Genomic DNA, 23,777 nt, shown 5'->3' on the forward strand with positions numbered 1-23,777 from the left:
TAAGAACTTACTCAAGTTTGTAATTTTGTTTTACATCAATGAGCAGGGGCTGCAGGGAGCACAGTCTATTGCCTCCTGGCTGATGAGAGGCAGGAGCCTCCCTCCACTCTGCTTTCTTCCTGCACAAGCCGTGGGGTCTGTCTTTCCACTCCCAAGGAAAAGTCTGAGCTCGCATCTGCAAAGAGCTCCTTTTATTCACAGAGGCACATCAGACACCAAGGAAGCATAAAACATACAGGAAATATACAGGGAGGATCTGCTTTTCATACAAGCAATCACTATTAACAGTATTACAGAAAGAATAAATAAAAGTGATGTTGCTACAGTAACCCACAAGGATGATGCTCTCCTCCATTTACCATGCACAACTCAGCCCGCTGATCTCATCCTTCACTGCTGTGCTCCTTCAGTTTGAAAAATACTTCTCCAGCACTTTTGTTAAAAGTCCGGTCTCCTATAAGAAAAAGCACAACAGTGAGCCCTGAGTCCCTTGTGCTGATATCTCATGCATTGGCATGTCCCTGGCGTGACACCGTGAAGCCCCAGCACACTGGAGCCAAGCCCTGCCCACTGCATATGGTTAAAAGACAAAGAAGAATCCCTATTTCCATCCCCTCCTGCTCTGTGAGACTTCTGCTATCACTGCATGAGCTCCTGCTTTATGGAAGGACGTTTTGAGACAAATCCCACCAGCAGCAGGCAGAACCAGCCCACATGAAGCTAAGGATGTGTTTAATGTTTATAGAAGCCCACAGAAAGGGAGAACCAGTTTATGAATGATCACTGATACTGCCTCCAAGTCTGCCTGCTCTGTTTTTGAACTGTAGTCAGCATCCCCTTGACAGCATCCCTTGCTGAAGCACCAGAACAGCGCTTAGCACATTAGTTCTTGCCCTGTTGACCAACAGGCCCCAAGGAAGGGTGAAGCATCTCTGCTTTTCTAAACTGCTTCAGGATGGAAGAGACAGACCCTTAGAAGAGGGTGTACAGAGTTTCACAGCACAAAGCTGTTCAGCAGCTTCTCAGGCAGGTGGCAAACACAGTACAAGCATGAGCTGGCTGCTGTCATGTTACCCCCACATGAGCAAAAGTAGTAAAGGTCCCACTGAAAAGTGTAACAATGACAGCGCTCAAAGGCATCACGGAGAATTAATATCAACCAGCAGCTCAGAGGCAGGGATGCCCAAAGGGGTGAGTGGTGGGGAAAAAAAGGAGCAGGAAGGCAGAAGTTAATTCAGAGGTGCTCAGGGTGCCTGAAGGACAGAGAAAGACCTAACAGCTAGCAGTGAGCAAGGAACCCACTTGCAGATTGAGGCAGGAGAGCTATGGGGTGCTGGAAGGAGCTGGTGTGAGGTAGGAGCCAGGCACCCAGGATGGGTTGCCACCTCACATCCAGACACCAGATAGGCACTGGGCAGCTCACATACCAAAGGCTGATGTCCAGCACTGGGTGCTAGCTCTGGCTTCCATCTCCAGCTATATCTTCTGTCCCAAGGGGATTAGTTTGCTAGGAGATCCTCAATTTACCTAAATCTGTTGAAATTGAATCAGGGAGGTCCTTGAGCAGTCAGTACCACTCGGGCTCACATCCCTGCAGCTCCACACATCTGCCTATCCCAAAAAGCAAACAGGAGCAAGCATTGCCTGAGCAGTGCTTCCAGATGACAGAGGCAGCTTTACCTGTGTTCATCTACTGAATGGCTCCTCAAGCATGGCAGTCCAGTGGGAGCACACACAGGACACACCTATGAGGATTTCATCCCTTCTAGGCTCTCCATTACTTCCTGCTGTGAACAGAAAGGGCAAGACACCAAGGAAATACACAGGAGGCAGCAAATGGGCAGAAACACGCAGCCCAAGCAGCACCATCTCCACCTCCTGCCTGAGCATCTGTGCATGCTTTGCTCCCAGGGGTTAACTTCCCACTATGATCTGGGAAATCCCTGAAGGAAAAGCCACACCAAGGGGATAAAAAGAGGAAGCTGAGGATCTGCTGATGCAGTACAGGAGCCCTTGCTGTGGACAGAGCACACAACTGCTCCCAAAGACCTGCTCTGCAGCAAAATAACACACACCTCACCTCTCTACAGGCCAAACTAACAACACCATGTGCCCCCTCACGGCACCCTAACCACAGCAAAACAGCCCCAAAAAGGGAACTAGAAGACTAAATCGTTTTTGCAGGACAGTGTCTTTTTCCTGCACATACAGAGCAGTGACCCCCTTGATGTTTCTCTAAGAAGAGAGGAGAGACAGGATTTGAATTCCTTGTCCCCATCACAGCTGGATAAAGGGACATAAATGGCAGCTGTAGCAGCCAGCTGCCCTCCTCTGCATCAGTGGAGGATCCAGATGCTCCTTAACAACCCCTGGGCTGGAGATTGCCTCATCCCCTGCTCAGCCCTCCAAACATCAGGACAAGCCCCTGTTTGGTTGGATATAATCCTAGAAAGAGCACAGGCAGAAAATAAACCTCCAGCAGCAGTGCAGGCGCCTCCATCTCCACCACATCTCCCTCCATGCCAGCCAATATTCACCTGGTCAGTGAGATCGTATTTTCCTTGGTTCTCATCCAAAAGTCTTTCTTGCAAGAGGATTTTCAGGAGCTCCCGAGTCAGCAGTTCCACCACGTCCTCCAGCAAAGCTCTGAGCGATGGACCAAAAGCCATCGGCACCACCGGCTGCCCCAGCGCATCCAGCTGCGGGGTGCCCGGCACGCTCTTCTTCCCCATGAAGTGACCTGCAACACAGCACGCTTGTGTGCCCCACACGCCTGGCACTGGGTCGGGGATGTCCTATGACCAAGCTGTTATCAGTACTGCACACTGACAACAAGAAGCACCAAGCAAAACGAACACCTGGAAGAGCCCGGAGGCCCCGAGGCTTCACTCAGGGAGGATCCGATGGGATCTTTAGGACTAACGGAGCAGCGGGTCGGCACCAGAATCGCAAAAAAGCATCGTGCACAGCCGGGACAACCCGGCTCCGAAGGGTCTGCGAGCTCCGCACGGCAAAAGGAGACATCAATAGACATCGTGAGCACAGCCCGCCCCAACCGCCCCTAATAGGACCCCCGTGCCGGTCCCGGCCCTACAGCCCCAGGCACCTGCTCTGCCCGGCCGCTCCGCCCCGCGGTACCTGTGGCCCAGAGGTTGCCGCGGGGGTTGACCTTGATCTTGGCCGCCTGGCTGCGGTGCTCGGCGAAGTCGAGGTGCACGGCGGGTCCCAGCGCGACGCCGCACAGTAACAGCAGAACGCAGCGCAGCGCACACATCGCCGCACAGCGGGACACGCTCCCGCATGGAGCAACCGCCGCAGCCACTTCCATTTATATAGAGCGCAAGGAGGGGGAAAAGGGGCCGGGCTTCTTCAAGCCACGCTCCATCCTCAAGTCCATCCCCCCCCTCACCAACCTCCCCTTTCGCCTTCACGCCCTCCATGTACCAAGTCCGTCTCACTGTCAGCCCCCACACTGCGGCTTTCTCTATACTATCATCCCAAAAGAACACCGAAGTGACCACAGTGCAGCCCATAATGACACCAAAGCAGCCCCAATGATGTCCAAACCACCCACAATCTATCTCCGACCGGCCCAAATAGCATCAAAATGACTCTGAAACAATCCCAAAATGGCACTAAATGATCCCAAAATAACCTCAAAACAACCTGAAATGGCACCAAAATAATCATGGAATGACTTCCAGATGGCAACAAAACCACCCCAAAAGGCCACAAAATGGCTCGGCATGCAGCCATGGACTGCTAGGCTCACACATCAGGAACCCCCTCCCATCCTCCCTGTACCTTCCACCTACCTCAGTGCTGGGATGGCCTTGGAAGGTGCTGCCCTTAAACCTGCCGATCCTCCTGAGCTCCTTCGCCCTTGGAGCTGTTTCCCATGGGATGCCACTGACAGCTGCCCAAACACCAATGTCTGGCTCCTGGTTGGATCTTGATGACCGCCATTCCTTCATCACCATGGCCAAACCAGGCACACATTAGTCATGTTTCCAGTCAGCTTGTCTGCTTCTGTGCCAGGATGAGGTCTGGTAAGGGTAACCAGCACCATAATTCATCAATGACCCAAGATACTGATAGCAATTAAGGAGTGACTCAGGTCAAACAAGGATATCAAACCACTGCTGGGCACTACTGGGGACCAGTGCTCAGAGCCCAAGGAGAGATGGGGCTGAGCTGCAGCCTGCCTCAGGCCTGTGGGCCCAACTGGGAGCCACTGGGGTCTATTGGTGTCTTCAAGGGCTTCTGCCCAACCCACAGGTCTGGAAACCCTGCCCTTCTCAGGGTTTATTGCTGGTGGATAGAAAAAGTCTTGAGGCAAATCACTCCTCCCTCAGCCAGGGGTAGGGTCTGCACTGCAAACTTAGCTCTAATGTTACAAGAGGGGAAAAAAAAAGAGTACAAAACCTCATGTGCTCACAAGGTCCTGTGGGAAGGTTTCACCCATGTCAGATGAGACGATGCCTGAGATCCCACCCTGATCTGATTTTCAGTAGCTGAAGGACTGGGTCTTGCTCTTGATGTTGTGCCACTGCATGCGAGCAGTGGTGAGGATAAGCAAGGTGCAGGGTTTCCTGTAAGATTAGGAAGCATGAAGTGATACTAATTACAGAGAGGGCAGAAGAAATGAGTCCTTGGCAATTACAGCACCTACTGAAGTGTGACAAGGTTAAGTCCTGCTCCTGCCTGGCCCTACAATGCTCCTGGGAGATTGGTGTGGAGGAGAAGGCAGCCCCAGGGACCAGGACTGTCACCTTCCAAGCAACAAGAACCAGCACAGCATTTAAAGCAGGGCAAAGACTTTTGTTCTGATCTGATTATAAGTGGAAACACAACCAACCCAACACAGACCTCTCCTCTTTTTCAGCTGGCAGCTGCAGCTTTTTCTCTCTTCCAGGCTGTGATGAGGGACTGCCAGCCAGGCTGGGAACAGGAAAGTGGGGAGCTTTTCAGTCTCAGCCTTGTGCCAAATGCTCAGAAGCTGAGGGTACACTGCTTTAATTGCTGGACACAGAGGCTCAATAACACACCGGACAGGGGGCTGGGGGACTTGATTAACATGGGCTCACAACCCCAGTTTCAGGCTGGGGAAAAACAATACAGTAGCTGCTCAGGGACTTGCTGCAGCAAAAGTGACCATGCTTACAAATGGACACCTAATTTCCACTGGATTTTTTAACCCATACCTTCACTACAAAAACATGATGTTCCTAATTCAGGAATAAAAGCTGGCACCCACACTTGAACTTTCTTGCTTGGGAGAGGTTCAGTGACCCAAGTTCCAGCACCTGGGGCACTAATTGTCACTACGGTGCTCCTCCAGAAGTTCACCTTACCAATTGCTTTTTCCACCAAAGGAATCTTCCCAGCTAATATGTTTTACAGAAGGCATTACAAATTCTATTTTAGAAATTGATTTCTGCCAGCGAAGGTCACCACATTGGCTTCTGCGGGTGGTACAGAAGAGACGCCTGTCAGCCACTGAGTTCCTTGCAATGGAGCAGGGGAAGGATAGAGATGACTCAGCATAGGCTGCACTTGTGATAGTTGGCTTTGCCCTGGAGGCAGCGTGTGTCTGCACAGAGCCCACAGTCCCCTTTCCCAGTGGGGTTAAGCCCTGGGGCTGGGCCACAGAAGCCTGCAGCCACCTCCCTGCAGCTGGATCCATTCCTTCCCACCTGCAGGATCCAATCCTTCTCACCCAAAGCAGCCTAAAGGATCTTGGGATCTTTCAGCTTGAACCACTGGTTTTCTCTTGATGCCTCCAGTTGGAGGAAACTGCCACGCTATGTTCTACTCTCTATTTTTCCCTGTTAATTCTCGCTTGCAATTTATTTTCTTGATGACTATTGACCACTGAAATGACATTTTCGTAGCACAGTCTGTTACAAGCCCGGCGTTCCAGATGGTAACGCTTAACTCAGAACCCACTGTTTTATAAATAGAGTTACAATTGTTTTTTCCCCCTGTGCAAAATTTTGTATGTATGTACATTTGAATTTCATCTCTTTTATGGCCTCATCTCTGCACAGTTGGCCTTCAGCCACACCAGCCCTGAAAAACTTTCTATCAACAACAAACTTCAGCATTTGCCTCCTTTTGCAATCATTATTGAATGCTGCACACAATCTGTGCACAGCTCCTTGGTGTTTTCTGCTCCAGAAGCAGTTTCCTTCTACCTTTTAGCAAAGGATTTCTCCCAGTAAGTGCCTCCTCTCATATTCCAGGTCTCCTTCCTCTCTTTAGGATCCTTCTCTGAGGACCCTCGCCAACTGCCTTTGATTAATGCAACTGGATGATCCCGCAGGCTCACCTTGCCCCCACATCTCCTGAATCCTTCAATGAGCTCCAAGCTTCATTGTAGATTAGGTCCTACTCCCTTCCAGCCCAGGTTTATGGCCTGCAGGTCCCCACATCTCCAGCTCACCAGAAGTCCCTTGGTGCTGGTGGATGTTTCAGGGCACACAGATAGCTCAATGTTTTCAGGTCCGTTTCCCACAGCATCTCCAACCAGGCCCTGGGGTTTCTTGTTGTCCTCTTACTCATTGGTTTCTTCCGCAAGTTCTCATACTGATGGTTCCAGGAGCTGACAGCACCACAGGACACCTGGGCTGTCTCCTTCCTTATCAGTGAGCAACTCCAGCCTGTGCAGGGCTGATGGGAGCACTGACAGACCTGTGAAACTATTAACAAATCCAAACGTACCTAGAAGTGAAGCAAAACAGACTTTCCTCTAGCTCTGCAAAATAAACATATCGTACTCTGTACAGAGGGCCTTGCTAACACTGAGGTAAGAGCGAGCAAAGTTGACAGAGCAATCTGGAAATGCCATGGTTCATAGGGCTTAAAACAAGGTCCATTTTGTTTCCTCACTGCTGAATTATGCTTTGATACCTTGGCATTGATGGATGCATCTCCCAGAGCTGCCTGGGAGGGACTCTAAGCTGCAGAGCTCCAGAAACACAGTGGATACTCTTCCTAGTTCTGCAATATCCACTGGGCAGGAAAGTGCATGCTCGAAACCAATGGCTCTAATAAAAAACAAACATGAAGAGCAAAGGCCTCAACCCCCCTGTGCTTCTCTTTCACAGAGCTCCTGGAGCCAATAAAACTCTTAGCAGCAGTTAAGTTGCTTCAGCTTTTCACTGTTTCTCCAAAGCCAGGTCAAATGTAAAGCCCTGTCATATGCCCCAGGATCTGTTTGGATGCATTTGCCTCTTGTTTACAAAGATTGAATCCCTCTGTTACATTCATTCTTCCACAGGCAGCAATGGTTGTTTATAAAAGATCAAATTGGAAATCTCACACATCTTGCTTTTCAGTTTTCATTGAAGCAGTAAAGGAGCTGTGGTTTTCCCTGAGGTTTCCCACTCACTCCACACTGCTGGACACAGTACAAATAATGGCTTTGTAAGAAGACTTAGAGAAAAAAATTGTGTTTTCTTGCAGGCAAATTCATGCCTATATCAGAACTGTCCCAACCAGAATGACATGGTGGAAGACTGACATCCCTCTTTGAGTGAATTGAGGCTTAGAGAAATTAAATCACTTTCTCCACATTATTTTTACTTCTGCCTCTCTGGAAACTGAAACCATGCCAGGCTGGTTCTATAGGAGAATGAGAAACTGGAGAGCAAAGGTGATCACAGAATAGCAAGATACTCAGCAGAGAGAGTTCCAAGAAGTGCTCTTAAATTATTAAAGACAACTAGCAGAAAATCCAAGAGATGTGGAGCTAAGCAAAGAGAGAAGGAGCAAGAGAGCAGGGTTGTGTCACCCTGGATCACACATGGTGCATTTCTAATCTGCCTCTAATTAGACAGATCTGTGCGCAGTTTTGATTTCCTCCAAGGCTTGGGGAGCTCTGCTAGATCAAACATTCAGAAGACCTGTTAGAATTGAACATGTGCATGAACAGCCCCGTGATCAGAAAGGGATGGAATCACTGCAAGGGAGAGCAGAAGGCAAAGGAGGCAGGAAATCGCCTTAAGATGCAATATAGGTGCTGCTTCCCCAGTGCTAAGGTGGGTGGACCAGTCATCTACAGGGCACTGAGCAGTGCCAGGAGCTGCTGATACGGATGGGAGCTGAAGCTTGTGGCTGCCTGGCATCACCAGGGTGCACCTGGCAGTCAGAGGACCGGAACCAGAACACCCCCTCCTCTGATTCAGCCCCTGAGTCACCCATGCTGCACTGGTCTTTAGCTGGGGTGAAGGACACGGCTGCTCTGTGTTTCTCCTGCTGCAGTGGAGGACACACCTCTGCCTAAGCCACTTCTCCTCCCTGTTGAGCTCGTCCTGGAAGCTGTACGCTGGGTTTGCCACTGTTTGTTTCTCCAGCAAGAAGTGGTCTTCTAACCATGCACAGATAAGGCTTTGCCTTACAGCTTCTCCTTGGAAAACATAAGGTTGACGTGTTCTGATTATAAAGGCAGTAAAACCACCATGAGATCATCCAGTTAATTTATTAAGGAAAGCATGAGCCAATTGTCTTACAAATGCAGTCCCTAGAAACTCCCTGCTTAAGCAATACGCAGTGACAGATCTAGAGGAAAACAGGTAATGCTCATCGCTGCTTAACCGATGACTGTGCATTCAGGCATCATAAACACACAAAGACAGCCTTAATTTCAAAGAGCTTCAATTTGCGGCACGTTACTCCTTACAGCTCACTGCCCATCCATCAGACTTGTTCCTATGCCTTTGATGTGAGAAAAAGAGTCAAGCATCAGAACTGCAGCGATGATCAGAAACACCGCAGCATTGCTTTGCTCTGAGGCAGCTCCTGCCCCTGATGGAATCCGTGCACTGGATGCTGAGCTGAGCCTTGAACTGCGGATGTCATCAAGCAGTAATTAGAGAATGACTTTGTCTACCAGAAAATGTGCTGTGTTTGGCTGTAACCACAACAGAGCCTGTGGCAGTCTTAGCCCAGGCTGATTTTTTCCTTTCCCCACATTGTTTCTTTGTTTTCTGTCTTTATAAACCAGACCTTTCAACACTCACATGCTTTACAGACAAATCCCATCCCTGTTGTGACACAAAGGTCTCCATGTTTCCTAAGCCACCCAGAGACCCTTAAGCCTCGAAGGCTTTCCTGCAGCAGCTTCACCTTTAAAAAAAGAATAGAACTGAAATAAAACACAAAGCCTCAGCCCATCCAAACAGCAGAACCCCGGCTTTGCTGGAGCACGGCAGCACTTGACAGACTTTTCAGCATTAGCAACCAGCTGAACCGGAGATCCTGTATGCTCCATAGCTTTTCTGCTCCGCAAAGCAGAATAAGAGCTGGGGAATGGAGCCAGCATCGGCTCTTTGTCATCCTGCCCCCACGCTCCCAGTTTGCAGCCTCTGCAGGCTCATCCCCAGCATCTTCCCTTCCTTCAGTGGCAAGAGAGGTGTTAGAGGGATACAGAAGGTGATGTGGGAGGTAGCGCAGGAGTTTGTGGGTGTTGGAGCTGCAAGTGGATTCATGGCGTGAATCCTCACTCTCATCAGAGCCAACACCTCGTTTCATTGCTTCAGATAACACAGAACCACGTTCTCAGCTACATCAAGCTTTGAAGAGGCAGCAGATGGCCTGTAGAGGTCATTTCCCAAACCATACCACGGCCCCAACAAGCACTAAAGCTGAGCTGGAACTATCCCACACTTAACCCAGAACACCCCGCATTTTTCAGACTCTTCCTGCTTATTTGCGGGCTACCATGTAAGTGCAAAGCCGGGAAGTACCTTCCTACACCCAGATCCGCAGGGAGCGCATCCTCAGCCGCGCTGACTGCTGACACCTGGTGCCAGCAGCCGGCATCGCCAGCGGGGGGACCGTGCTGCGGGCAGGACGGGTACAGCTCCATTTCCTGACATCTAAAAGGACCGTTTCTCATCTGATGGAGCTGGGGTTCAGCAGGTGCTCTTTGAGAGCTAATTCTGCATCCCTTACAATCAGAAACCCTTAGTGTTTTGTCCCCCTCTACCTTTTTTTTTTTTGTTGTTGTTGTTGTTGTTTAATTAACTCAGTGACAGCAACACAACTGCTACTGCGAGGTGGGGAAGGGAGAGAACTGAGAACAGCACCTGCAGCAGCTCCAGCAAGTTCTCACTGAGAGGTGTTGATTAGCACAACTCAGAAGAGCTCAGCTCAGCCCTTTATATGATCCCAAGTTAAAATAAATTTAAATGAATGCAGAAACCAGTTCAAGACAAAAGCAAAGGAGGGAATGTAGACCCAGCATCCTGCCCCTCTGCTCTGCACTGTGAGGCCTCACCTGGAGTGCTGCATCCAGATGGGGAGCCCTCAGAGACAAGGAGCTGCTAAAGTGCATCCAAAGGAAGGCCACAAAAAGGAGGCTGTGAGGTGACCTGATAGCAGCCTGTCAGTATCCAAAGGGGAGATACAGGAAAGAAGGGGAGCAGGGTCTGTTTTGATAGGACAAGGGAAAATATCTTGAAGAGGAAAGATCTAGGTTAGATATAAGGAAAAAATCTTTTACAGTGAGGGTGATGAGGCACCAGAACAGGTTGCCCAGTGTTGTGGTTGATGCCCCATCCCTGGAGACTTTCAAGGTGAGGCCAAATCAGGCCCTAGGCAACCTGAACTGGCTGTGGTGTCCCTGTGCATTGCAGGGGAGTTGGATTAGATGGCCTTCAGAGGTCCCTTCTCAAAGGGAATAGATCTAAGGATTTTATGATTCTACTCGGGCAACAAACCACGCAGTTAAACCAACTGGCTCTGTTCAGGTGGGGATACAGGTCAGCACAGCTGCTGAGTGTTACACAAAATGGCCTCATGGACATCACACCTCTATAGATTGCACAAGCCTAACAAGATACATATGCAAGAAAACAAAAACAGAACATAAATGAGGTTTTATCCTTGCCCTTCCAGACTGCTTTACCCTACACAAGCTGTATGTGTGACAGCAGTAATCATCTTCAATAATCCCTGGTGCTGGGAAATGTGGGAGCAGTCAGAAGAAGAGAATAAAGGATGCAGTGAAATGCACCTGAAGTAACACGCAGTGGCCTTGAACTGCCGATAGGTTTTGCAAGATCAAGAGGAGAGCTGTCAATCCTGGGACAACACAGGCAAGGAAAGCTTTGCTCCTGATGCCAAGCAACACAACCAGAGACAACTGAACAACAAGGGTCAGGCAGCCTCAGCTGGAGGCAGCAAGGGCACCACAATCCCAATACCTGTTCTTGTGAAGATCTGTGCTAATGAAGGGGAAGTAAAATCTTTCCAGTAGTCAGCACAGATGCAAGTTACAATGGTCACACAATCAGTATAAGTGCATAGAGGCAGATACTCCAGAGCTTCTGCCTTGTGTCTTGGATTCTCCTCTGACACCTCATCCACACAAACAAGATCACTAACTAGACCAAGAAGCTCACAAAACAAGCTGCTGCATGTGATGACAAGAGGCAGCTTCTTTAAAACCTCTGGGCAGTGGGGGTTCAGACAAGAAGTAGCTTTGACATGAGCTGTAAGATGTGGCCAGCTATGGGGACCCTAAGCCTTTTTCCAAAATGCAAAAACAACAACCAAAAAACCCAACACTTGCATCCTACTAAATTCATCCCTGCCAAACAGCCATGGCTGTTTCTCCTCCTAAATCTACTGTTACCTAGAAATAATTCTTTGCCATCTTCTGCCTAAATCACCTTGCAGTCCTGAAGCAGATTATTTCAGTGTGATTTACAGTAACACAGAAATACTGAATACTACAGCTCGGGACTGCTTACTCTTCAAAAAGAAAGGAGAGGAGAAGCTGCTACTCTGTAAGGAGAGGATAAGCTAATTCACTGGGCTCTAGGAGTCCATTAGCAATGACAAAGCCTACCCCTTCCCTGGGGAAACTTGGCAACGAGGCTGGGCAATAACAAAGAATGTGTCGAGATGCTGGGCAAGATGAAAAATCTTTATTCCAGTTCTAAATTGGAAAGAAACCATGACCTCCACAGATCACCATTTGACAGTTCAGTCAGTAAGGGGACAGGTCACGCTTGCCCAGCGGAGGCACAGACTTAAAGGACACAGTCCTGAAGGCACTTGGAGAGGAAGCTCAGCTTCAAAGTACAAACACTGAACAGTTTGGCTTAAAGTTTTAATATAAAAAACTCACTAAAAATGCTAAAATGTGACAAACCATTGGAAATACTGTGACAAACATTCACCCTTAGGCAGTAAAAAACAAAACAAACCCAAACTGGCAAGAAGCTTTGAAATGTACGTTTTCTTCTTCCTCCCGGCACATCGGACCATCGTCTTCTACTTAAAACATTCACCTACAAAATCCATGGAATCTTCACTACGAACTTCAGTGCAACAGGCTACTCTCGATGGACCAGCACAAATAAACCCAGTAGAAAGAGGACTGCATACTGTAAGATAAAGCACAAGAGACAAAGAGTGCACACTCACCTCTAAAGATGCAGCAACAAGATTAGAAGTACTGGGCAAACAGTTCTGCCCAAGCACATAAAGTTCTCATAAAGTAACCTTAGCTGGTCGGGGAGAAAATGAAAGAACTCTTACCTTAAATTTGGGGTAATCATTCATTAAGATGGTCACTATTCCAATATAGGGCACAAACCTACAAGAATAAAGATTCTATCATTAAAAAAATAATAATAATTAAAAAGAGTATTCAAGGGTGCACATAACCTCTGCTAGTATAGCTGGTGATTTGTTCCTATGTCAGCATCAACCTTAGAAATTCAGTTCTGTTGTGCCCGGAAGGACTGTGACTTGCAAAAATAATTCTGACACAAATTCTCATTGTGCCTGAGCACACACTGCCTTTGCATTGGTGTCCGTTCAGTATCAAAATCTCGTGATGCAGCTCACAGCTTGATGCCTTCACTTGGGCCAAGCTCAGAACGCAACTACATTTGCCTTTTAACTCCCCATGGTACCAATTGGAATGCTTTCATGCAGGTCACAAAAATCCAGTGGGGAAAGTTCATTGGGAGAGGGGGGATAACAGGCAGCACAGGGGAAGAGCGATACAAAAAGCTGCATCTTTCTCAACTCTACTTACCCTCGTGCTCTTCCTACTACATCCTTCTTCTCCAGCCAGTGCTGCCCTCGTTTGTACAGCCCTCTGTCATCCACAGCATTATTGTCTCCCTTTGTCAAAAATTTGATGTCACCATTTTGCCTGGCAAAATAAGTCAGAAAGATAAGTCAAAGAACTTCTTTACAGCTGTACTAGAACAAGCGTGTTGAGACTAATGCAAAGATACTAGAAGCAAATATGTCCTAGATGTTCAAGCAGGATGAAAGAGGGAAACTGTTGAAGGCAGAGGAAAGAAGACTGTGTTTGGGGAAAAAAAAATGCAAAAGAAGAATGAATTCTGGCATCAGGCAACTTTTCCTGCAGAGTTTAAGAACAGAACCATCCATTTCCAGTGAAGGTGCAGCTACTGTGCCTATGCATTTGACCTCTCTTGTGCCCTTCTTCCATTCTATACAAATGCTATAATTCTATGATTATATGAAAATGAGGCTCTGGAGCATACAGTTCTACTCAGCAGTGGTCAGGAACAAGCTGAAACACAGAAATTATTAGGAAAGAGGGACACAACAGAACATGATATGACATGAACTCAGGATGTGCCTACATCTTGAAAGCTCTGAACCCTCTACATCCCTTTTGGAGAGAAAACCTGGTGAAGGTTCAGAAATGGTTAATAAGATCTGGAACCACTTCTGTACAAAGAAAAGACTAAGGCTCTTCAGCCTGGAAATGTCAGAACTGACAGGAGACATGACAGCAATTCCATGTGACACTGAGAGCTACAAGCAGCTTTTCACTGCCTCTTCTCATACAACACCCAGATTCCAACAAAACCAGAGGCAGCAGGTACAAACTGAACTATATCTCAATGACAGAGTATTTGGGATGGCAAAGAATGACATCAGTAAGTGACCAGATACCCACATCAAAATGAAAATGGGGCTATTAATACAGAACTATCAAATCTCAATTGAAACCATATTTTACAGAAAGCAGGGAAATTATCGCTGTATATTCTCTTTGGTCTTTAATTCTTGCATTCTTTTTAGTCTTTCATTTCTTCTAATTTAATCCTTCCTTTAACTAATTCTTCCTTCATTAACTCATCAGAACCAGGATCCAGGAGTAGTTGAACTGTTGCTCTGACCTGGAAACAGTGCTGTCTTGCTTTACACATTGTGTTTTACTCTCTTCTCCCTTCTCCAAGCATTTCCACCTGGCTGGATGGACAGCTGGCAATGCCTGTTTCAAAGCAGCGGTCGGTGCCACTGCTTGGGGACTGGACATCCCCACTGCCTCCCTGTGGTATGTGGAGGCAGATGCCAAGCAGGAGCTTTCCTGCTGTCAATTCTGTTGGCTTCCTCAGAGAAACAACAGGTCAAGAATTGTACAGGAAAGCACGCGGATCCTCGAGCCCCTGCTGTTCTCATCACAGCCAAACAACAATCTGTGTTACATGATAGGAGAGCCTTGGAAGGGAAAAGAGGGAAAAAACAGAACAGATCTCTCTTCAAAGCACATCTGGCTCACAGTATGGAAATAGCAAAAACCCATCAGCTTACTTACAGAGCCTGGAAAAAGACAAAGATACCCAAAGGCACAGTGTACAACCAACAAACGTACAGTTAGCAGAGTGGTGTGGTTAGGATGGTATTTTACAGGTTGTGTAATTAGAAAGATTATTGTGGTGGAAATAGATAATCGAAGATAAATGAAATGCTCACTGATGTTGTAGGTTCTCAGAGAAAACTCCATAGGGAGCAATCTCCAGAAAGAGAACCTTCCCCAGTGGCAGTCAGCCATTAAACAGGGTCTAGGAGAGGTACAGCCAGGTTCCACCCCTTCTGGTCACACACCTGAATTGCCTTCACCTGTGCTCCCACAGCTGACCCAGTGCTCACCTCAGGTGGTCAATCAGAGGTTCAGGCTGCTATTCAATAGTTCCCATACACACAGATAATGGAGTTTTATTTGTGAAGACTGACGGTGTAGGAGCTCACCATCTTACTGAACTGCTTCCGTGCTGTATCATGAACCTGTGTGAGAAGCCCACAGCAGAGTTGTTCTGCTGTCCAAAAGATAAAAAGAAAGCCAGGCTGGCCCTCCTGCACAACCACTGCGTCAGTTTTGATGGCAGACTGCATTTAGTGATAAGGAACAAACTGAATTTTATTCTGAACAATTAAGAAAAATCTAGCAAGTAGAAAAAGCTTTTCTCATTGAAACAATACTGACATGAACTAGAGCCCCAGTTGCCACAAAACAGCGGACAACAGGGTATTCTGTTTTTCTTCATTTTGAGGCTCTTGTTAGCTTTCACAGAGTCTGCTCATGATTTTCATTCTCAGCCCATGACTACAGAAACAAACTGGACCCCATTCAGAGGAAATTCCTGAATTCAGAACCATCACCAGAAAAATATTCAACTAATGAGAGAAGCAACTGATACCTCAAAGTATGAGCTGCCTCCAATGCTCAGCTTCAGGCCACACAACTCATTTTTCGGTTTTATCTTTATAACATAAGGATCACATTTCTGTGGTTTGGTGGGTTTTTTTTTGTTTGTTTGTTTTTTGTTTGGTTTTTTTTTTGTTTGTTTGTTTTAATGCAATCAAAAACACTGGAGAATGGCTTGACTTCAAAAAAATCTAGGATTGGTACTATGGTTCCACTTTAAAAAACAAAAACAAAAAAGCACTGGATACCTAGTGCTGAGATAAAGCCGGGCAAAAAACAGGGTGAAGAATGTCTGGAGACAAACTGTTACACTGAGAGCATATTTCTGCTCCTCCTTCCCAAAAAGTGGCTGAAAGCAGACAGAGAACACCCTGACTTTTCTTACCTCTTCAATCACCAGTCCGAGCAGCAGCACTGGAGCCCAGATGAGACTTTTGCATGCAACAGGGGAGAAGGAAAGTAGTGTTTCACTTAAAAGAGTTCCCAAGATATCTCAAAAGGTGTGTGAGCAGTGATAGATAGCAGATTAACTGCCTATACCAACCTTATTTTTAAATTAATACTATCAAGAACCAATACTTTGAAAAACAACTAACACACTATAGGTTTTGGAGGTAGAATCAATCTGTACAGCAAACAATCTGCTATGCCTACAACACTCTCACAGTCAAGATTTTAGCTGAACTATTTATGTGCATGAAGCTGGTTGAGCTTGAGTTGGGTCAGGAGAGCAGTCTAGATGTTCCAACATCTGTGGCTGCCACAAATACTTGAGAGAGAATCACTTCAACCTCATTGGTTTACAGCAACCCAGAGAAGCTGTGGATGCCCTGTCCCTGGAGGTGTTCAAGGCCAGGTTGGATGGGGCCCTGGGCAGCCTGATTAGATATCCCATTAGATATGGAGGTTGATGGCCCTGCCTGTGGCAGGATGGTTGGAGTTTGTGGTCCTTGAGGTCCTTTTCAATCTAAGCCATTCTATCCTATGACAACCCTTGAATGCTACCTTTACATATAATGCAAGTGATTCGTTAAATCTAGAAACAGATCTCTGAGCCTTGGTACAGCTCCAGTTCATTCCTAATGCAGCAGGCATTTACTGAGCAAAAAGATGCTGGGACCCCATTCAAATAGGGTTACACATACAGATCTCTTCTCAGAGCTGGCCTGAAGAAACAGGGATTCAGTTCAAGGAGAAGCTTTCACTCACATCTCTCACAGGGCTCTTATCCCCACTGACTTATCCCCACTGGTCTTGAGCAGTCCCAATTGTTTCAGAACAGACAAATAAGGAGGCTCACAACTGAAGAGAAAGTCTTGCTTGGATAACCAAACCCTGTTCAGTAATCAAACCAGAATAACTGTTTCTTTCAATCCTTCAGACACGCACCCTGCTCAAGATTTTGAATACAAAGGACAGTGCAGTCCATCTAGACACTCTGAGCATAATGATACTACAATGATTCCTACAGAGAAGAAAACTCTGTACAAAAATCACCCTACCCCTGGTTAGGTCACTCAAAACTTAAAGTGGTGCATGCTGCACTGAAAATGCTCTTTATGCATAAAGTTCTACTTCGATAGTCACTTAACATACCCACTGTATCCACACCTAGAGGAGACAACACAGCGAAGTTAAGAGGCAATTTGGGATGGAAATGACAGGAGATGCTACATGACAGGGTAAGTTCAGGATACCGGGACAGACTCCCCAGTTTGGGCGCTCTGCAGCTGATCTTCATAAGGAAACCAAAGGGGATAGATCTGGACTGCTGGAAATTTTGACCTTGCTTCCTACAACACTTGGATAGCTCTTCAATGAAGTTCCACACATTCACCTAACCAAGGAGATGAGGAAAAAGACAACTAATTCAACAATTGCAATAGAAGCCCCCCAGAACTCTTAACATACTTCTCGTGAATTTTCAGGACACGATGGACTATAGGAATTTCCCTTCCTTCTATCCTAAAGACCACAATTTCTCCCACTCTGATTGGATCTTCAATTCGGTTTGTTAGGAACAGGAGATCTCCTCTGTGAAACGCAGGCTCCATGCTTCCACTGAAAAAAAGAAGAGGAGCAATTGAGCAATATTTAAACACCGAGAATCAGGCTTCAACATTTATAGTCTATTAAGAGAAAGCTTGCAGTGTCCTTAAAGAAGAATGCCTAATATAATGGCACAGGCTTGGAGGACTGGCATGTGTATAATCCCTATTCCATTTGGATTTTCTATCTCTATACCAGCAGCAATTAGGGCATGGTAGGAAAAGATCACTGCCAGTGGTAAGGGTTAAAATCATACCAACAGACAAGTCTTTATGCTCCCTTCCTCATAACAGGGCTGGAAAGGAGCAGCATCTTCGCTCCAAGCACTGAATTCACTGTGCTACATTGGCAGTGCTGCAGTGGTGGGGAGGGAGCTTTTACATTTTATTTTTCACAGGTAGATAGACGGTCCTTGAGAACACAGCGCTGAAAACACATGGGCTCTTATGTTCCCATCTGGAACAAACAGACCGAACGTGCTAAAAATTCTTTGTTGTGATTCATCGCTTTGCTTAACTATCTCATTTCAGGCATTGCTATTCAAGTTGTTTTTCTCCTGTCTGGTAAATGGCAATTGTTACCGAATACTTAACCTTCCTAATTCCAAATAAATAATGCAATACAACAGGAAACAATGAACTTTAACTGTTTTATCTCGAGACAGTAGAGAAGCTGCTGTTCAGGAGATAAGAAGAGAGGATGTGACCTAACGGCCCACATCTTACTCACTGGGAAGAGCAGTGCAAAACATCCCCCCTGAGCTTCAAAGGATCCATCAAGACTGCCACTTGCTTTTAAGTCTTTTCTTTTTGAGCCTTGTTAAATGGCACGCGATAATTAACAACGATGTAAAAACGCACTGATACCCATGCAGAACCCAGTCACTGCCCAAGAACTCCACCCAGGAGGAATCTGACCCAGAAAGGAGGACACAAGTAGGGCATACCATGGGTGGTGCCCATGGCATCATGCTTTTGCAAGGCAACACACAACATCTGAAACATATCCAGTTATGGTGATATCCCTTATTTTCAGCCACACATGTATGAGGACACCCAGAGAGAAGTGGTCACATAAAGGTGGTTTCTGAACATCCCCACAGAGACTCCACAGCCCCTTTGGGCAGCCTATGTCAGTGCTCCATCACCTGCACAAGGCTGGCTGATGGTCAGACAGAACCTCCTGTGCTCCAGTTTGTGCCCAGCACCTCTTGTCCTCACACCAGCACCAATGAGCAGCACCTATCCCATCCCTTCGGGCATTTTGTGACCAGCAAAACTGCTCTCTTGAACTTCCAGAGGGTGGACTTTAACCTGCTCAGGACACTTGTTGCAGGGGTCTCTTGGGAGTCGCTCCTTAAGGGTAAAGGAGTCCAGGAAGCCTGGACACTCCTCAAAGTGGAAATCTTAAAGGCACAAGAACAGGCTGTCCCTGAATGCTGTAAGGTGAGCTGTAGGGGTAGCCGGTGTGGATGAACTGGGAACTATTGTTGAGACTCTGGAAAAAAAGAGTCTATGTCTTCTGGAAGCAGGGACAGGATACTTGGGGAGACTACAAGGAAGTTGCAGGGAGGAAGTTAGGAAGGCAAAAGCCCGACTCTAATTTAGATTGGCCACTACAGTAAAAGAGAATAAGGAATCCTTTTACAAATATATCAATGGTAAGAGAAGAACCAAGGAAAGTGTCCACCCTTTACTTGATGAAGTGGGGAATGTGAACAGTGAGGATAAGGAGAAGGCTGAGGTCCTCAGTGCCTTCTTTACATCTGGCAGACCAGTTATCCTCAGGGTCCTTTACGCCCAGACCTGGAAGACTGGGATGGAACGCAGAATACACCCCCAGTGATTCAGATGGAGGCAGTTAAAGAGCTCCTCCTCCACCTGGACTGCCACAGGTCCATGGGACCAGATGGGCTCCATCCTCGGGTGATGAGGGAGCTGGCGGGGGTGACTGCTGAGCCGCAATCCACCATCTACCAGTGCTCCTGGTTAACTGGAGAGGTCCTGGAGGTTTGGAGGCTTGATGATGTGACTCCAACCTACAAGAAGGGCCCTAAGGAGGATCCAGGGAACTACAGGCCTGTCAGCCTGACCTCAGTACCAGGGAAAGTTATGGAACAAATCACCTTGGTTGAGATCACACAGCCCTTGCGTGGCATCCAGGGGATCAGGTCCAGCCAGCACGGATTCATGAAAGGCAGGTCATGCTCGACCAACCTCATTTCCTTCTATGACTGGGTGACCAGACTGGTTGATGAGGGAAAGCCTGTTGATGTAGTCTACCCAGACTTCAGCAAAGCCTTTGACACAGCCTCTCACAGTATTCTCCTGGGGAAACTGGCTGTCCGTGGCCTAGACAGGTGTACCCTCCTTTGGGTTAGGAACTGGTTAGAGGGCCGTGCCCAATGGGTACTGGTTAATGGAGTCCAGCTGGTGACCCGTTACAAGTGGTGTCCCCCAGGGGTCGGTACTGGGGCCCATCTTGTTTAATATCTTTAATGATGACCTGGATGAGGGATTGAGTGCACCCTCAGTAAGTTTGCAGATGACACGAAGTTGAGAGGTCGTGTTGATCTGCCTGAGGGTAGGGAGGCCCTTCAGAGGGATCTGGATAATCTGGATCACTGGGCTGAGGAGAATGGGCTGAGGGTCAACAAGGCCAAGTGCCGGGTGCTGAACTTTGGCCACAATAACCCCATGCAGAGCTATAGGCTTGGGGCTGAGTGGCTGTATGACTGTGAAGAGGAAAGGGACCTGGGGGTGTTGGTCGATGCTCGGCTGAACATGAGCCGACAGTGTGCCCAGGTGGCCAAGAAGGCCAATGGCATCCTGGCCTGTATTAGAAATAGTGTGACCAGCAGGAGCAGAGAGGTGATCATCCGTCTGTTCTCAGCACTGGTGAGGTAGCACCTTGAGAATTGAGTTCAGAACATGGTCCATAGTGCCGGACAGGCAGGTACCGCCATCACCGACCCACGGCACCACCACAGCCGTGATCACCACAGCCATCATCACCACAGCCATCATCACCACAGCCGTGATCACCACAGCCATCATCACCACAGCCATCATCACCACAGCCATCATCACCACAGTGACTGTTACCCGCGCACCACCCACACCGCCCGCCTCCATCGCTGCGGCCGCGCCGTTACCTCAGCACCACCACGATGGGGCTCTCGCTGCCCGTCACCACCATCAGCCCCTTCCAGATCATGAGGGCGGACGAGACGATCATGCCGAAGTTCAGCACCTGGTAGTAGAGCTGGGAGGGAAGCAGAAGGGGGCGGCGGGGTCAGGCCGGGCCGTGTCCTGGTGCTGTGCCCGGTTCGGCCCGGCCCGCCCCGCCGCGCACCTGCCGCTTGTTCATGCGCCGCACATCGTCCAGAAAGTCCAGCGACAACATCGCGCCGCTACGGACACGGCACCGCGGCACTTCCCCTTCCGCCCGCGCGCTCAGCCGCTTCCGGTTCGGCCCCGCTCGAGGAAAGCGAGGGCGGCCCCGGGGGGGGGCGTGGAAGGGGGCGGAGCTCCATCCCCCTGTTAAGGTCACTGCCCCTCGGCCTATCTATCACTACCGCCCTAGGTACGAAGTCGCTCACCCTCCCGCTTATAATCTCCCCTCAGGTCCTGGCAGGCCGCACTGAGGTCTCCCCGCAGCCTTCTCTCCTCCAGGCTGCACACCCCCAGCTCCTCACAGCCCCCCTCCCCTTGGCACACAAACACCACACCACGAGCACTGTTGGATGCTTTTATTTGAAATACTTTGAAGTAAACATTATAGCAAGGCACAAATGCCACTGCAGATTAAATAGATATGTGATGGCTTGGGAGCCACAGCCCCCTGCTATTGGTACTCTACATAGGCTACCTTGTAAAACATTCCCTAGGCTAATGTACACGGTATCAAAAAATACAAAGAGTCCAAACTGTTTGTATCAAAACACATCGAGACAAGAAAGTGAGCAATTCATATGCAATAAGATAAATAGTTCTTAAATTATTTAAACATTGTCATAGTAAACAATAACGAGCAGGATTCTGGCTCAACATAAAAAAAAAAGTATAGGAGATAATTATATTACATGAAACGTGTGTGATGGGGGGACAATGAGGAAACGGCACAGAGTCAATATGACTACATGGACATAAATGTCTCCAAAGGAATAAGGGAAACTGAGGCAGGAGGGAGCAGCACTGCCAAGGGGATGGCGGCTTGTAGACCAGCCTTGTAGGAGCCCTCACCACCTCCCTGCCAGGACCCCACAGGTCCTGGTGAGAAGGTCTCGTTTTTGGGACCGTAATGCCTTAATTCTGTACCCACCCACCTCCCTCCCACTGTGGTTGTGCTCTCCCAAGAAGGGGCTACAAAATTCTGTTTCAGGGTGATTAAGAATTATGATGCTTCATTAAATTACCTTTTGGAAAACATGACTGTTATTAGCATAATAAATTAAATGCAGGCTTGAGTACAACTCAGGCCCGTCCCCATTAAACATAGACAATCTCGGGTCAGTCAGCACGGCCCTGACAGGCATGCTTTGCTGAGACAGCGTTATGAATTAAAGTGAATTAAAAAAAGGCAGAATGGGAAACGTAAATCATAAATAGATGCAGACAGAAAGGGAGATGGGGAAGGCAAGGCTGGGGCTGTGGGCAGAGGCCGAGGCAGTGCACTCAAAGGAGGAAAGCTCATCTCTAGGGAACTGCAGGTGCAGAAAGTGCTCCTTGATCCTCAGGAGTTGGACAAGCTCCAGGAAGGATTCCAGCCCTGCTTTCCCTTTTCAACTCTCTGAGCTGGCAGAGAGTTAGTGCTCAGGATGCAATGGCAGGGTACTTGTTTTTTCCCAAATTTCCCTTACAAATGGAAGTTAACGGAAAGCAATGTCCATCCCAAGAAACCAATGATTTGTCCCATCCCCACCAAGTATTTTGAATAAAAACCCCCAAAGAAAAAAACCCCAACGGAGCAAAAAGTTTTTGTTTTGCTTCTAAGTCTTAAGAGACTTCGAATGTTTGTTCTGAGAGGTGCTGCGAGGACCCTCCATACCACACGTCTGCCTGTGCTCACAAAGAGCTGAGTCAGTTTTGCACTCTTTGCATTCCAGGCCTCCTTCTTCGGCCGTAGTGATCATCTCGCCATTATACCCCTCGTGTCCGTTTTCATTCGTCTCTGCTCGTAGCTTCTCCCTCTCCTCTTCTCCCTCCTCTTGCTCCTCGTCATCCTCTTCTTCCTCCTCATCTTTTACTTTGTGAACAATGAAGAGGTGTCTGTTCAGAGAGATCTGAGATGTGTAACACAAGCCACAGAACAAGCACTGATATGTGGAGCTGTCTGTCTTGTGCTGAGGTATGTGCTCCTGAAACTCAGTACTGACGTCTGTTACGAATCCACATTTTGCACATTTCCAATGCGCTTTCAGTTTTTTGGCTGGCGGTGCGTCTGAACCTGCAGTGGTCTCTGCCTGATCCAGCTCGTTCACTGCCATCCTCTTTGGAGATCTTGCCTTAAAAAATAAGATTAACGAGTTACTTCTTTGTCTGAGCCCACAGAATAATAAGCATCTTAGTTTGCTAAATCCCACACATACAATTGAAGGCATCTGAGGGTGAATACACACAGGTATTTTGTTACAAATTAAACAACAGCACGCCTAGGGGCTCCTCTTGTATTGTCTTTCCTATCAATACCCAAACAGCTCAGGGTTACATCAATGCCAACTCTGCCCATCATCACAATATGCAGAATGTCAACTGCTGCCTTGCAAAGCGAGATGGGAGCTCTGGGAGGGGCTGGCAAGGCAGAAAAACCATGGGAAGGAGAAGCTGAATGTTTTTCCCTCTACTCTTTTTCTTCATGCCGTCTCTCATTGTCTCATGCCCTCTACCACATCATCCTGCAGCACAGTGTCCTCTTACGAGGATGGCTCGATCATGTGTCCCTTTGTGTCATTTTGTTATCTCCCCATCCAGAAGCACCTCACAGACTTTGTTTTGCATATGGTTTGGCTTGTGTCTGAAACACAGCTAGAGCAGCGTGCAGCCAGCTCCCCAGGTGCACAGATCTGTGTTGGGGAAGCAGCCACCAGCTCACAGAAGTGAATTCCAGGTTTCCCTTTCTCCATGCCTGGGATCACTACACAAACACAGAAGGGTCTTGGTTGCAATCCCTCAGTGCTACAGTACTGGTGGCGGATAAACAGTAACAGATTTTCCTTTATATTCCTTCTATTTTT

The 23,777-nt window shown here is 47.8% G+C and overlaps 3 protein-coding genes across 28 annotated transcripts in view; all 3 read right to left on the reverse strand.

Moving 5' to 3' along the window:
• Positions 1-176: 176 nt before the first annotated feature.
• NMB (neuromedin B) lies at positions 177-3,809 on the reverse strand. Of its 13 annotated transcripts, none has more exons than XR_014934204.1 (5): positions 3,107-3,809; positions 2,538-2,740; positions 1,681-1,784; positions 1,428-1,533; positions 177-454 (listed from the first exon to the last, which is right to left on the reverse strand). XR_014934204.1 is itself a non-coding variant. In XM_085515050.1 (3 exons), the coding sequence occupies exons 1-3, from the start codon at positions 3,531-3,533 to the stop codon at positions 407-409; spliced, it is 678 nt and encodes a 225-aa protein (XP_085371176.1). In that variant the 5' UTR covers positions 3,534-3,809; the 3' UTR covers positions 177-406. The 13 variants fall into 13 exon arrangements, 3 of the variants coding, with proteins under 3 accessions (XP_085371176.1, XP_015727832.2, XP_032302725.1); XR_014934202.1 differs by having other exon boundaries at positions 1,681-1,787; XR_014934208.1 differs by having other exon boundaries at positions 3,139-3,302.
• An 8,298-nt stretch (positions 3,810-12,107) lies between these two features.
• Positions 12,108-20,981, reverse strand: SEC11A (SEC11 homolog A, signal peptidase complex subunit). 5 transcript variants are annotated; one of them, XR_014934212.1, is made up of 7 exons: positions 20,897-20,981; positions 20,697-20,806; positions 17,405-17,554; positions 15,879-15,924; positions 13,058-13,177; positions 12,553-12,610; positions 12,108-12,398 (listed from the first exon to the last, which is right to left on the reverse strand). XR_014934212.1 is itself a non-coding variant. In XM_015872344.3 (6 exons), the coding sequence occupies exons 1-6, from the start codon at positions 20,945-20,947 to the stop codon at positions 12,348-12,350; spliced, it is 540 nt and encodes a 179-aa protein (XP_015727830.2). In that variant the 5' UTR covers positions 20,948-20,981; the 3' UTR covers positions 12,108-12,347. The 5 variants fall into 5 exon arrangements, 4 of the variants coding, with proteins under 4 accessions (XP_015727830.2, XP_015727831.2, XP_085371178.1 ...); XM_015872344.3 differs by lacking the exon at positions 15,879-15,924; XM_015872345.3 differs by lacking the exons at positions 15,879-15,924; positions 17,405-17,554.
• A 297-nt stretch (positions 20,982-21,278) lies between these two features.
• The window catches only part of ZNF592 (zinc finger protein 592), a 31,959-nt gene continuing 29,460 nt past the window's right edge, over positions 21,279-23,777 (reverse strand). For all 10 annotated transcript variants that reach the window (XR_014934481.1, XR_014934480.1, XR_014934479.1 and 7 more), the window contains one exon: positions 21,279-23,048. Coding sequence is in view for 7 of the 10 variants with exons in the window: in XM_085516043.1 (XP_085372169.1) it covers positions 22,533-23,048 (516 nt within the window). In the remaining 3 variants the exon portion in view is untranslated. The remainder of the gene's footprint in view (positions 23,049-23,777) is intronic.

This window comes from Coturnix japonica, chromosome 14, assembly GCF_054131305.1.
Source record: "Coturnix japonica strain WE chromosome 14, WE-NBRP24, whole genome shotgun sequence".
Classification (NCBI taxonomy): domain Eukaryota; kingdom Metazoa; phylum Chordata; class Aves; order Galliformes; family Phasianidae; genus Coturnix; species Coturnix japonica.